General features: G+C 40.1%; 1 protein-coding gene across 1 annotated transcript in view; it reads right to left on the bottom strand.

Annotated features, from left to right (window-relative positions):
* The window catches only part of LOC138327332 (uncharacterized), a 31,528-nt gene extending 15,680 nt beyond the window's left edge, over positions 1–15,848 (bottom strand). The window contains exons 1-4 of the mRNA XM_069273350.1: positions 15,513–15,848; positions 12,854–13,674; positions 4,408–4,533; positions 131–394 (exon numbers count right to left, since the gene is read on the bottom strand). Of these exons, the coding sequence (XP_069129451.1) occupies positions 131–394; positions 4,408–4,533; positions 12,854–13,674; positions 15,513–15,723 (1,422 nt within the window). The 5' untranslated portion in view covers positions 15,724–15,848. The remainder of the gene's footprint in view (positions 1–130; positions 395–4,407; positions 4,534–12,853; positions 13,675–15,512) is intronic.
* Positions 15,849–16,167: the final 319 nt, after the last annotated feature.

Here is a 16,167-nt window from a genome sequence, read left to right as displayed (position 1 = left end):
ATTACCAATGTGCATGCAGTTTTTGTGTGTTAATTGTCACCATGTGATAGTAGGACTCTCCCAGTAGTGACAGAGAAAACCAAGGAAAGTAATTCAGATACATCAGAATGTGATGTAAGTCTATACTCACCGTTAACACTCGAATATCTGCATCAGAGCGAACCTGTGGCACCTTCTGAAGGGCCTTCCTGGAGTGCTCCGACAGATGGCCATAGGTAGTGGTGGCTGAACTATAGTAGGACGGGTCAAAGGCCATGAGGACTTGGGACTTCCTTTTCTTGTGTTTAACATCACTGTGCATGTTCTTCTTCACGGTCTTCACAGTGGTCCTCAGTATAAGCATTACACACATGATCATTCGAACCAGGATCCGGAAACGCCTCCGTGCTGGTTTCTGTCACAAACCAATATATCAATTCATTGTCTTTACCACATTACTAAAATGTCTACTTATATATAATTATAGTTACTTAAACTAAGCAATTTTGATGGACAGGGATGGAATATGTTACAGGTTTTTTTTCAATCCTATTATGAGCTGTTCTCATTAAATATTAATTAGCAATTCATGTCGGATTTTTAAGGCGGGTATAGAAAACTTATTTTCAATGATGATCTCTAGTCCAAGTCCATAGAGATGACTAAAGAGTTCTCAAAATGAGTCATGGATCTAAGGGTTTTTATCCAATTCTACCAATTGGTGCCGTATGAATGAACCTGTCTGAGAACAGATGATGGTGCCGTGTGAATGAACCTGTCTGAGAACAGATGATGCCGTATGAATGAACCTGTCTGAGAACAGATGAAGGTGCCGTATGAATGAACCTGTCTGAGAACAGATGATGGTGTCGTATGAATGAACCTGTCTGAGAACAGATGATGGTGTCGTATGAATGAACCTGTCTGAGAACAGATGATGTCGTATGAATGAACCTGTCTGAGAACAGATGATGGTGCCGTATGAATGAACCTGTCTGAGAACAGATGATGGTGCTGTATGAATGAACCTGTCTGAGAACAGATGATGGTGCCGTATGAATGAACCTGTCTGAGAACAGATGATGGTGCCGTATGAATGAACCTGTCTGAAAACAGATGATGCCGTATGAATGAACCTGTCTGAGAACAGATGATGGTGCCGTATGAATGAACCTGTCTGAGAACAGATGATGGTGCCGTATGAATGAACCTGTCTGAGAACAGATGATGGTGCCGTATGAATGAACCTGTCTGAGAACAGATGATGCCGTATGAATGAACCTGTCTGAGAACAGATGATGGTGCCATATGAATGAACCTGTCTGAGAACAGATAGGCCGGGATCTAGGGGGGGTCTACGTGCACCCCCCCCCCCCCCAACTTAACGAACCAATGTTTTTCTGAAGCCTTATGACCCACTGATAACGAAATCGAGAGGTAACATTGTATAAACTGGGATGAACTTCCGGTTATGACGTCATCAAGATGGCCGCCATATCGAATTTCACTAAAGATTGAAAAATAGTCATAACATTGACATTTTTCAACCGAAGTAGACAAATGAGGTATCAAAATGATCATAATAGAACATCAAATTCATATCGGGACCACATAATTCAATATATGTAGTGATTTCTAGGTAGGAAATGAAAAAATCGGATTTTAAGTTCAAAAATGATAATTTTTAGCAAATTTTTCATATTTGGCTTGACGCAGCAAAAATGTTTACCAACAGCAAACTATTATTCGTAAACAGTTATTTGACCTCTAATCACTCAGTAAAACAATAAAATATATAGAGATACAAAACAGAATTATTGTTATACCATCATTAAGTTTACAAAACATCACTGGGTGCGTATACTGGGTATATGCTATTTTTCTAACTCCAAACCGCTGACACTAGTTTCCTGGTGTGTTATAAGTTCCTTAAATAAGTTTGACTATTGGCGATTTATAAGTAGGAAACATGAATGTAAAGTTGACAGAATATCTAGCCTCGGGTAGGACAAATCACAGTTTCGTTTATTTCCTATGCATATTATTAGCAAAATGTCAGATAGGTACCACAATGTCACATATTTCTTTCGCTGGTTCTCAATTATAACCATTATCATTGTGCGTGCTTTCCCACCTCACTGCACTATCCTCTGACGTGACTCGCCATGTCTGGTAGCTGGTACATGCAGTCCAAATCAGAGTAATCGAGATATCAGTATCCAATTCGTCGAAAGCCAGAGCGTCGTCTTCAATGTCGATGAGATGATGTGACACTACATTACCAGTGGTGAGCCTGACATCTTTCATGGCCCATCCATAGCCAGAGTTTATATCAGGAACAACAGGTTCAGGGATGTGGGATCTCCTTCAGATTCTAACATATCGTATATGCTGTTTCAGACTCCTCAGGAAATTACACCAGATCCAGATTCTTCGAATGGTTGAATGATTCAAGCACCTTTCATCAACCTTGTGGACACTCGTGCGACTATAGGTGGCACAGGTGATATCCTTGAGGTCTTTAATGAGGTCATAAATGTTAAATGTTTTTCATTGGTCAGACTTTCCCATGTCCCTTGAAGGTACTGGTTGTGTCGCATCTGGTGTATGCGTGGATACACCATTGAAGACTCTCCAGAAAAAGTTTTCTACAGTGCTCTCCAGACTTAGCAAAGAGAGGAATTTCACTGTAGTCCTCATTTATGACCTCAAATAATTCACCTGTGTCATCTATGGTCACTGAGGGTTCACAAGAATGAGGAATTGTGCTTCATACGAATTAAGGAGATGCAACTCAACCCTTCGCAGAATGTGGCTCTGGTGTCTTTTCCATCCTACCGGAGAGGTCTGGAACATCATATACAATATGTGAATCACTAGGTTGAAAACAAGATGAGCTCCCACATCCGCGAACCCGATGTTCTTGATGTTACCTCTGGCCATGGACGGTTGACAAGTTAGAACCACGATGGTAAACCGGTAATGTAATATCACATCAGCTCATCAGCTCATCGACACTCTGGCGAGAAAGCACGCACAAAGATAATGCTTATCATTAAGAATTATTGAAAGAAATATGTGATACTGCAGTAACCATCTGACATTTCCTTACGTTATACACAGAAAAATAAAGTTAAAGGTGGATGCGCTATTTCTAAAAGAAACAAATTTCGGAACGTGTCGTAGTATCAACGGAAACAAATGCTTTCTTCAGTTTTAATTTGATACCCTATTAGTTGGTGTTGTGCAGTAAAAATTCATCTTGAGACGCTACTAGTCTACAAACTTTCGAACATGAAAATGGATTTTGTTAGGAAATAAGTCCCACTTAGATATTAAGCCAACTTAAAATTCAAATGTGTTAAGATATGAATCGTCAATTGCCAATGTTATCTTCAGGAAGTTCTAAGACATCCGGAAACTTACCTGTAGCCAAGTCTGTGTTGACAAACTTAGCTGTAGCTATGTCTGTGTTGACAAACTTACCTGTAGCTAAGTCTGTGTTGACAAACTTACCTGTAGCTATGTCAGTGTTGACAAACTTACCTGTAGCTATGTCTGTGTTAAAAAACTTACCTGAAGCTATGTCTGTCTTGACAAACTTACCTGTAGCTATGTCTGTGTTCACAAACTAACCTATAACAATGTCTGTGTTGACAAACTTACTTACCTGTAACTATGTCTGTGTTGACAAACTTACTTACCTGTAACTATGTCTGTGTTGACAAACTTACCTGTAGCTAAGTCTGTGTTGACAAACTTACCTGTAGCTAAATCTAAATTGACAAACCTATCTGTAGCTATGTCTGTGTTGACAAACTTACATGTGACTTTGTCTGTGTTGACAAACTTACCTGTTACTTTGTCCGTGTTGACAAACTTACCTGTGACTTTGTCCGTGTTGACAAACTTACCTGTAGCTATGTCTGTGTTGACAAACTTACCTGTAGCTATGTCTGTGTTCACAAACTAACCTATAACAATGTCTGTGTTGACAAACTTACTTACCTGTTACAATGTCTGTGTTGACAAACTTACTTGTAGCTTTGTCTGTGTTAACAAACTTACCTGTAGCTTTGTCTGTGTTGACAAACTTACCTGTGACTTTGTCCTTGTTGACAAACTTACCTGTGACTTTGTCCATGTTGACAAACTTACCTTTAGCTATGTCTGTGTTGACAAACTTACCTGTAGCTAAGTCTGTGTTGACAAACTTACCTGTGACTTTGTCTGTGTTGACAAACTTACCTGTAGCTAAGTCTGTGTTGACAAACTTACCTGTAGCTATGTCTGTGTTGACAAACTTACCTGTAGCTATGTCTGTGTTGACAAACTTACCTGTAGCTAAGTCTGTGTTGACAAACTTACCTGTAGCTAAGTCTGTGTTGACAAGCTTACCTGTAGCTATGTCTGTGTTGACAAACTTACCCCTTTTTGTGAATTGCTTCTATTCTTGCTATCTGCACTGGAAACTTTACTGCTGTCACTGGTGTTTGGTGATCCCTTGAATGCTGACCGTGTTAGAAGCTGTCGTTTGGACAGGCATGAAGATTTCTAAATACAAAGTGAATAACAGATGATGCTTATAGGATCTAAAAATGATAAAAAGTGATTAATTCTATATTATATAAAGCAAATTAAATTCAACTTAGCCTTGTATTACTTTTTAAACAAGTCTGAATGTTACCAAACTATTTAAACTTGGTCACAATAGTATTAAAGTCAGAAGTAGACACCATAGTAACACCTGTCTCAACTGGACACCATAGTAACACCTGTCTAAACTGGACACCATAGTAACACCTGTCTAAACTGGACACCATAGTAACACCTGTCTAAACTGGACACCATTGTAACACATGTCTAAACTGGACACCATTGTAACACCTTCTAAACTGGACACCGATGTAGCACCTGTCTAAACTGGACACCACAGTAACACATGTTTAAACTGGACACCATGGTAACACCTGTCTAAACTGAACACCGTTGTAACATCTGTCTAAACTGGACACCACAGTAACACATGTTTAAACTGGACACCATGGTAACACCTGTCTAAACTGGACACCGATGTAACACCTGTCTAAACTGGACACCATTGTAACACCTGTCTAAACTGAACACCGTTGTAACATCTGTCTAAACTGGACACCACAGTAACACATGTTTAAACTGGACACCATGGTAACACCTGTCTAAAATGGGCACCGATGTAACACCTGTCTAAACTGGACACCATTGTAACACCTGTCTAAACTGAACACCGTTGTAACATCTGTCTAAACTGGACACCACAGTAACACATGTTTAAACTGGATACCATGGTAACACCTGTCTAAAACCACCATTGTCACTGTCTAAACTGGAACACTGTCTAAACTGACACCATTGTAACACTGTCTAAACTGGACACCACAGTAACACCTGTCTAAACTGGACACCATTGTAACACTGTTAAACTGGACACCATTGTAACATCTGTAAAAACTGGACACCATTGTAACACCTGTCTGAACTGGACACCACAGTAACACCTGTCTACACTGGACACCATTGTAACATCTGTGTAATTAAACTGGACACCATTGTAACATCTGTCTGAACTGGACACCACAGTAACACCTGTCTAAACTGGACACCATTGTAACATCTGTCTAAACTGGACACCACAGTAACACCTGTCTAAACTGGACACCATTGTAACATCTGTGTAATTAAACTGGACACCATTGTAACACCTGTCTGAACTTGACACCATGGCAACACCTGTCTAAACTGGACACCATTGTAACATCTGTCTAAACTGGACATCACAATAACACATGTCTAAACTGGACATCACAATAACACATGTCTAAACTGGACACCATTGTAACATCTGTATAATTAAACTGGACACCATTGTAACACCTGTCTGAACTGGACGCCACAGTAACACCTGTCTAAACTGGACACCACAGTAACACCTGTGTAAACTGGACACCATGGTAACACCTGTCTAAACTGGACACCATTGTAACATCTGTGTAATTAAACTGGACACCATTGTAACATCTGTTTAAACTGGACACCATACTAACACGTGTCTAAACTGGACACCATTGTAACATCTGTGTAATTAAACTGGACACCATGGTAACACCTGTCTAAATTGGACACCATTGTAACATCTGTGTAATTAAACTGGACAGCATGGTAACACCTGTCTAAACTGGACACCACAGTAACACCTGTCTAAACTGGACACCATTGTAACATCTGTGTAATTAAACTGGACACCATTGTAACACCTGTCTAAACTGGACACCGTGGTAACACCTGTCTAAACTGGACACCATTGTAACATCTGTGTAATTAAACTGGACACCATTGTAAAATCTGTCTGAACTGAACACCACAGTAACACCTGTCTAAACTGGACACCATTGTAACATCTGTGTAATTAAACTGGACACCATTGTAACACCTGTCTGAACTTGACACCATGGCAACACCTGTCTAAACTGGACACCATTGTAACATCTGTCTAAACTGGACACCACAATAACACATGTCTAAACTGGACATCACAATAACACATGTCTAAACTGGACACCATTGTAACATCTGTCTAATTAACTGGACACCATTGTAACACCTGTCTGAAACTGGACCACAGTAACACCTGTCTAAACTGGACACCACAGTAACACTGGTTGTGTAAACTGGACACCATGGTAACACCTGTCTAAACTGGACACCATTGTAACACTGTGTCTAAACTGGACACCACCATTGTAACACACTGTGTAAACTGGACACCATTAACACCTGTCTAAACTGGACACCATTGTAACATCTGTGTAATTAAACTGGACACCATTGTAATATCTGTCCAAACTGGACACCACAGTAACACCTGTCTAAACTGGACACCATTGTAACATCTGTGTAATTAAACTGGACACCATTGTAACACCTGTCTAAACTGGACACCACAGTAACACCTGTCTAAACTGGACACCATTGTAACATCTGTGTAATTAAACTGGACACCATTGTAACACCTGTCTAAACTGGACACCACAGTAACACCTGTCTAAACTGGACACCATTGTAACATCTGTGTAATTAAACTGGACACCATTGTAACACCTGTCTAAACTGGACACCATTGTAATATCTGTGTAAACTGGACACCATTGTAACATCTGTCTAAACTGTAAAACTGGACACCATTGTAACATCTGTCTAAACTGGACACCATTGTAACACTGTCTAAACTGGACACCATTGTAACATCTGTGTAATTAAACTGGACACCATTGTAATATCTGTCCAAACTGGACACCATTGTAAACTGTCAAACTGACACCACAGTAACACCTGTCTAAACTGGACACCATTGTAACATCTGTGTAATTAAACTGGACACCATGGTAACACCTGTCTAAACTGGACACCATGGTAAAACCTGTCTAAACTGGACACTGATGTAACACCTGTCTAAACTGGACACCGTAACACATGTTTAAACTGAACACCATGGTAACACCTGTCTAAACTGAACACCGTTGTAACATCTGTCTAAACTGGACTCCACAGTAACACATGTTTAAACTGGACACCAAGGTAACACCTGTCTAAACTGGACACCGATGTAACACCTGTCTAAACTGAACACCGTTGTAACATCTGTTAACACTGTCTAATGGACACCACAGTAACACATGTTTAAACTGGACACCATGGTAACACCTGTCTAAACTGGACACCGATGTAACACCTGTCTAAACTGGACACCATTGTAACACCTGTCTAAACTGAACACCGTTGTAACATCTGTCTAAACTGGACACCACAGTAACACATGTTTAAACTGGATACCATGGTAACACCTGTCTAAACTGGGCACCATTGAAACACCTGTCTAAACTGGACACCGTTGTAACATCTGTCTAAACTGGACACCACAGTAACACCTGTCTAAACTGGACACCATTGTAACATCTGTGTAATTAAACTGGACACCATTGTAACACCTGTCTAAACTGGACACCACAGTAACACCTGTCTAAACTGGACACCATTGTAACATCTGTGTAATTAAACTGGACACCATTGTAACACCTGTCTGAACTGGACACCACAGTAACACCTGTCTAAACTGGACACCATTGTAACATCTGTGTAATTAAACTGGACACCATGGTAACACCTGTCTAAACTGGACACCATTGTAACATCTGTGTAATTAAACTGGACACCATTGTAACACCTGTCTAAACTGGACACCATGGTAACACCTGTCTAAACTGGACACCATTGTAACATCTGTCTAAACTGGACACCATGGTAACACCTGTCTAAACTGGACACCATTGTAACATCTGTGTAATTAAACTGGACACCATTGTAACACCTGTCTAAACTGGACACCATTGTAACATCTGTCTAAAATGGACACCACAGTAACACCTGTCTAAACTGGACACCATGGTAACACCTGTCTAAACTAGACACCATTGTAACACCTGTCTAATTACTGGACACAACAGTAACACCTGTCTAAACTGGACACCATGGTAACACCTGTCTAAACTGGACACCATTGTAACATCTGTGTAATTAAACTGGACACCATTGTAACACCTGTCTAAACTGGACACCATTGTAACACCTGTCTAAACTGGACACCATTGTAACATCTGTCTAAACTGGACACCACAATAACACGTGTCTAAACTGGACACCATTGTAACACCTGTCTAAACTGAACACCGTTGTAACATCTGTCTAAACTGGACACCACAGTAACACATGTTTAAACTGGACACCATGGTAACACCTGTCTAAACTGGACACCGATGTAACACCTGTCTAAACTGGACACCATTGTAACACCTGTCTAAACTGAACACCGTTGTAACATCTGTCTAAACTGGACACCACAGTAACACATGTTTAAACTGGATACCATGGTAACACCTGTCTAAACTGGGCACCATTGAAACACCTGTCTAAACTGGACACCGTTGTAACATCTGTCTAAACTGGACACCACAGTAACACCTGTCTAAACTGGACACCATTGTAACATCTGTGTAATTAAACTGGACACCATTGTAACACCTGTCTGAACTGGACACCACAGTAACACCTGTCTACACTGGACACCATTGTAACATCTGTGTAATTAAACTGGACACCATTGTAACATCTGTCTGAACTGGACACCACAGTAACACCTGTCTAAACTGGACACCATTGTAACATCTGTCTAAACTGGACACCACAGTAACACCTGTCTAAACTGGACACCATTGTAACATCTGTGTAATTAAACTGGACACCATTGTAACACCTGTCTGAACTGGACACCATGGCAACACCTGTCTAAACTGGACACCATTGTAACATCTGTCTAAACTGGACACCACAATAACACATGTCTAAACTGGACACCATTGTAACATCTGTATAATTAAACTGGACACCATTGTAACACCTGTCTGAACTGGACGCCACAGTAACACCTGTCTAAACTGGACACCACAGTAACACCTGTGTAAACTGGACACCATGGTAACACCTGTCTAAACTGGACACCATTGTAACATCTGTGTAATTAAACTGGACACCATTGTAACATCTGTCTAAACTGGACACCATAGTAACACCTGTCTAAACTGGACACCATTATAACATCTGTGTAATTAAACTGGACACCATGGTAACACCTGTCTAAATTGGACACCATTGTAACATCTGTGTAATTAAACTGGACAGCATGGTAACACCTGTCTAAACTGGACACCACAGTAACACCTGTCTAAACTGGACACCATTGTAACATCTGTGTAATTAAACTGGACACCATTGTAACACCTGTCTAAACTGGACACCACAGTAACACCTGTCTAAACTGGACACCATTGTAACATCTGTGTAATTAAACTGGACACCATTGTAAAATCTGTCTGAACTGAACACCACAGTAACACCTGTCTAAACTGGACACCATTGTGACATCTGTCTAAACTGGACACCATTGTAACATCTGTGTAATTAAACTGGACACCATTGTAACATCTGTGTAATTAAACTGGACACCATGGTAACACCTGTCTAAACTGGACACCATTGTAATATCTGTGTAATTAAACTGGACACCATTTTAACACTTGTCTAAACTGGACACCATGGTAACACCTGTCTAAACTGAACACCATTGTCACATAAGTCTAAACTGGACACCATAGTATCACCTGTCTAAACTGAACACCATTGTAACATCTGTGTAATTAAACTGGACACCATTGTAATATCTGTCCAAACTGGACACCACAGTAACACCTGTTTAAATTGGACACCATAGTAACACCTGTCTAAACTGAACACCGTTGTAACATCTGTCTAAACTGGACACCACAGTAACACATGTTTAAACTGGACACCATGGTAACACCTGTCTAAACTGGACACCACAGTAACACCTGTCTAAACTGGACACCATAACACATGTTTAAACTGGACACCAAGGTAACACCTGTCTAAACTGGACACCGATGTAACACCTGTCTAAACTGAACACCGTTGTAACATCTGTCTAAACTGGACACCACAGTAACACATGTTTAAACTGGACACCATGGTAACACCTGTCTAAACTGGACACTGATGTAACACCTGTCTAAACTGGACACCGTTGTAACACCTGTCTAAACTGAACACTGTAACTGTAACATCTGTCTAAACTGGACACCACAGTAACACATGTTTAAACTGGACACCATTGTAACACCTGTCTGAACTGGGCACCATTGAAACACTTGTCTAAACTGGACACCTTTGTAACATCTGTCTAAACTGGACACCACAGTAACACATGTTTAAACTGAACACCGTTGTAACACCTGTCTAAACTGGACACCACAGTAACACCTGTCTAAACTGGACACCACAGTAACACCTGTCTAAACTGGACACCATGGTAACACCTGTCTAAACTGGACACCATTGTAACATCTGTGTAATTAAACTGGACACCATTGTAACACCTGTCTAAACTGGACACCATTGTAACACCTGTCTAAACTGGACACCATTGTAAAATCTGTCTAAACTGGACACCATGGTAACACCTGTCTAAACTGGACACCATTGTAACATCTGTGTAATTAAACTGGACACCATTGTAACACCTGTATAAACTGGACACCACAGTAACACCTGTCTAAACTGGACACCATTGTAACATCTGTCTAAACTGGACACCACAGTAACACCTGTCTAAACTGGACACCATGGTAACACCTGTCTAAACTGGACACCATTGTAACATCTGTGTAATTAAACTGGACACCATTGTAACACCTGTCTAAACTGGACACCATTGTAACATCTGTTTAATTAAACTGGACACCATTGTAACACCTGTCTAAACTGGACACCATGGCAACACCTGTCTAAACTGGACACCATTGTAACATCTGTCTAAACTGGACACCACAATAACACCTGTCTAAACTGGACACCATTGTAACACCTGTCTAAACTGGACACCATGGTAACACCTGTCTAAACTGGACACCATTGTAACATCTGTCTAAACTGGACACCACAATAACACGTGTCTAAACTGGACACCATTGTTACATCTGTGTAATTAAACTGGACACCATTGTAACACCTGTCTGAACTGGACACCACAGTAACACCTGTCTAAACTGGACACCATGGTAACACCTGTCTAAACTGGACACCACAGTAACACCTGTCTAAACTGGACACCATTGTAACATCTGTGTAATTAAACTGGACACCATTGTAACATCTGTCTAAACTGGACACCATAGTAACACCTGTCTAAATTGGACACCATTGTCACATCTGTGTAATTAAACTGGACACCATGGTAACACCTGTCTAAATTGGACACCATTGTAACATCTGTGTAATTAAACTGGACACCATTGTAACACCTGTCTAAACTGGACACCATTGTAACACCTGTGTAATTAAAGTGGACACCATTGTAACATCTGTCTAAACTGGACACCATGGTAACACCTGTCTAAACTGGACACCATTGTAACATCTGTGTAATTAAACTGGACACCATTGTAACACCTGTCTAAACTGGACACCATTGTAACACCTGTCTAAACTGGACACCATTGTAACATCTGTCTAAACTGGACACCACAGTAACACCTGTCTAAACTGGACACCATTGTAACATCTGTCTAAACTGGACACCATTGTAACATCTGTGTAATTAAACTGGACACCATTGTAATATCTGTCCAAACTGGACACCACAGTAACACCTGTCTAAACTGGACACCATGGTAACACCTGTCTAAACTGGACACCATTGTAACATCTGTGTAATTAAATTGGACACCATTGTAACATCTGTCTAAACTGGACACCACAGTAACACTTGTCTAAACTGGACACCATTGTAACATCTGTGTAATTAAACTGGACACCATTGTAACACCTGTCTGAACTGGACACCACAGTAACACCTGTCTAAACTGGACACCACAGTAACACCTGTCTAAACTGGACACCATTGTTACATCTGTCTAAACTGGACACCATTGTAACATCTGTCTAAACTGGACACCATTGTAACACCTGTCTAAACTGGACACCATTGTAACACCTGTCTAAACTGGGCACCAATTGTTAAACTTGGTGAACTAAGTTTATAAATGTAGTACATATCTTAACATAGGGATATCCTACTGGTATAAATATTACTGACACAAATGTTACGCCTGTCAACACAAACTACACTGATGCACCGCTCATTTTCATTCTTTCCTTTGAAGGAGAAAGGTCTAAGCATACTATATTGATGACATGAGGATCTGCTTACCGCACGGTGGAGAGCAGGTATGACATTGAGGGCCAGACCAGTCCTCGACTTGTCATATCTACGACACGAGGCCCGTGTCATTGGTCTAGAACTGTTCCTTACAACAGGACAGGGTGATGGCAGTAGCCGCGATCCAATGACTTTAGTGGGCGTGGTAGATATTCTCAGGGAAGCATTTTGAATAGATTCTATTCCAGCCAGAATAGATGTTGCACTGCTGGTATCAGTGGATATTATCCCATCAAAATCCTCAACATACATCACTTCTTTCTCCCAGCGTTTTATTGTTCTTCTTCTTTTCTGAAAATTTGCTGGGAAGATGCTCATTCTCTTTGAGCCATCTTTTTCTCCTTGAGATCTTTTCTTAGGAGGCATTTGACCTTTTTCATCATTCCGTACAGGTATGTGACTTTGCCATTTTCTAGCCTTTATAGTAGGGTGTTTCATATTTAGAAAGTTTCCCTCTGCATTTGCCTTTTCATCAACCCCTGTATTAACTTTGGGTCTCTGATCACACCATTCACCGGTAAGCCCGTCCTGTATCAGTGAAATGGCATCACTACACACACTGGCTAGGGCAGAACTTCTGTTGTTCCTGTTGTCACCGTAGATTAGCGAAGCACTATCTCTATACCTCCGCCTTGAATCTGATCGCTTGTCGGACGTCAGACGACTACTTTGACATCTTTCAGGCGTTTGACGACTTTTTGCTCTACTCTTACACCGACTCTGATTACGAGAGCGCCTACCCATTCTACTGGGAGGCAGTTCTGAGGTAGGATCTCCAACTTCTTTCATCTTGCTACCTGTGTCAGTAGTTGCTGAAACCAAGAATATGAATATGATTTTAAAATAATTTTCCAACTCTTTCAGTATTAAATGTATTCTGATGCTCCATAATGACTACTGCAATGATACATCTGATCCCCATTCTGATTTGAAATACCTATGCACATTATGTCTGAATGTACTGTAAGAGAATAATTACTGAACATTTTTACGTTTTTTTATTAACAATGTCTGATACAATGTGCTATATTAATCTGCATAAAGCATATACAGTACTTATCCTGCAACTGCCCCACCAACTTCGCTAGCCAAGGGTAATTAGTCCGATTCTCTTTCTACTACCCTTGGCATATCGCACTTCAGAACGGGTGGCCCCGCACTGCGCCACCTGCTGGATCACCGCAGTTGCGCCCCATCCATTTACGTAATAAGCAACCAATTAAAAAGCTCGTACCATTGTTGTATGGTTGAAAAAATGGCAGCGCCCCATGAAACACGCGTGCTGTTTGCGACAGATTCAAAATACCAAAGATGAACATGTGTGTGAGTCATTTGTTTATTAGTAAGTTCGAGCACCAGTTTTTGTGTTTCATGCAGAAGTTCTGCAATGTCCAATTTTGTAACGAGATCGCAATATATCTTTTAATTGTTTAATTTGTGAAACATAAACCATGCACGTACTTTCCAATCTGTTTGGAGAGCAACGTCTCCAAGACGTTCATTTAGCTGGTATAAAACATCTTATTGATTAAATAGATAGTAATATAACTTCGCTAGGAGATGATGTTGACAGGCATGACATGCCTGATGCCTCATTATACAAATGTAGGTCACTATACTATCTCTTCAGTTCAGTTTTGTTGACATATCAAAGCTGCGTTTTCATTGGCCGCTTGAACCTAGCCGCATCCAATCAGAATTTGAAAGCAAAAACACTTGTTCTTGACCCTCAACTTTAACCCTCTGGTGAATGAAACGTCATTCATTCCCGCTAAAAACTGACGTCACATTCACCGGAATTACGTCATATTTACAATGTCAAAGCACTCGTATGACAGTGTCTTCTTTTTCTTGGCTAACGGCAAAGGTATATATTGTAAAGGAACTATTTGATGGGTAATTTTTTTTTTTTTAATATTTTCATATTATTTCAGTGACATTTCACACTGAATAGAATTACTGGTACTGTTTTCAGATTTGCTTATATATTTCCCTCGGTAGTAAAAAGGAGTATACTCTCATTCGGATAAGTGAATGAATCTTTTCCTTCGCATCTTAGAATCGTCTCGCTTCGAACAAAACCAAGTAAATAACTGTCCATTTGCTTTAGTTTTGAATGTCATAATGATAAACAGAATACATGGTTAGTATCTTACAATACAAGGTTTAATTTAATACTCGACACGGAAAGCCGAGATGACTCGGCAAAGCCTCGTCACATCGGCTTTCCTAAGTCTCGCACCAAAATAAACCTTATATTGTAAGATACTAACCTATATATTTTTAATATGTACCCCATTGTGTTGGCCCTTATTTTACTGCAATTATTGACCACAAATCATATACATGTACATATATGTACTGTAGCTAGGTGATTTATTTGAAAATTTAATTGATACAGAAACTTAATCATTTAGTGTTCAATAGACTTTCCAAGAGTCTCTAGAATATCAAATTCATCCCCAAAATTTGGTTCAATAATATTTTGTCTCTATAAAAGTTCTGATTAAGGGGGAGATGATCAAATATTAGAATTTTATCAACAACTTGGGATCATGTATAATATATACATGTACACATATGTACATATGTATACAGCACGTGTACATGTTATAATGTGAATTTATCTTCAAGCTATCATAATTTATACCATGCTTCGCTTGTACTGGCAGTGCTTTTAGCTTTGCTCCACTTTTGGGTGTTTGATTTTGCTCAGAGCGCCAATCAATCTTTTTGAAAACATCTCCATATCGGTCCTGTAGCCGAACAATCCCGGCAGCTTTGGTCTCCGAAACCCAATCCGCTATTCTTTGATTAGCCCTTTCCTTTGCCTCAGCAAACGACAGCTTTTCGATAGGCATGCTTCACATGTATAAATATCTATATCACTACTTCGTGATATCAATTTTCTACGAAGTTTACATGCTGCCTTTCATGGCGGCATCTTCCCTGACAACCTCTTGTTCTATGCACATCACCACGTGGTTGACCTCTTGTGTTGACGTTCAAAGTTCAAAGGTTAAAATATAATCATGCGTGCGCTTGTCAATTCTTACTTCCGGTTCACAACACGAGGTTTTCGTCATATCATACCGCACAACTCCAAATCAAAATCCTGTTATTTACATAATTTGGACACATTGTAAGTAGTCGGTTGATGCTAAGAGTGACTGTATCTATTGCTGATAGCGGCATTCATGATCATGATGCATTTATATTTAATTAGACATAAGTTCGACGGGGAAAATGAGTCGCCGGTGAATAAGTGAAGGTCAATAACACCGATCATACACTGACGACAGCTA

This window comes from Argopecten irradians, chromosome 7 (genome assembly GCF_041381155.1).
Source record: "Argopecten irradians isolate NY chromosome 7, Ai_NY, whole genome shotgun sequence".
NCBI classification, from domain to species: domain Eukaryota; kingdom Metazoa; phylum Mollusca; class Bivalvia; order Pectinida; family Pectinidae; genus Argopecten; species Argopecten irradians.
The sequence above is the reverse complement of the archived record's forward strand: the minus strand, read 5'-3'. Positions and strand labels throughout refer to the sequence as shown.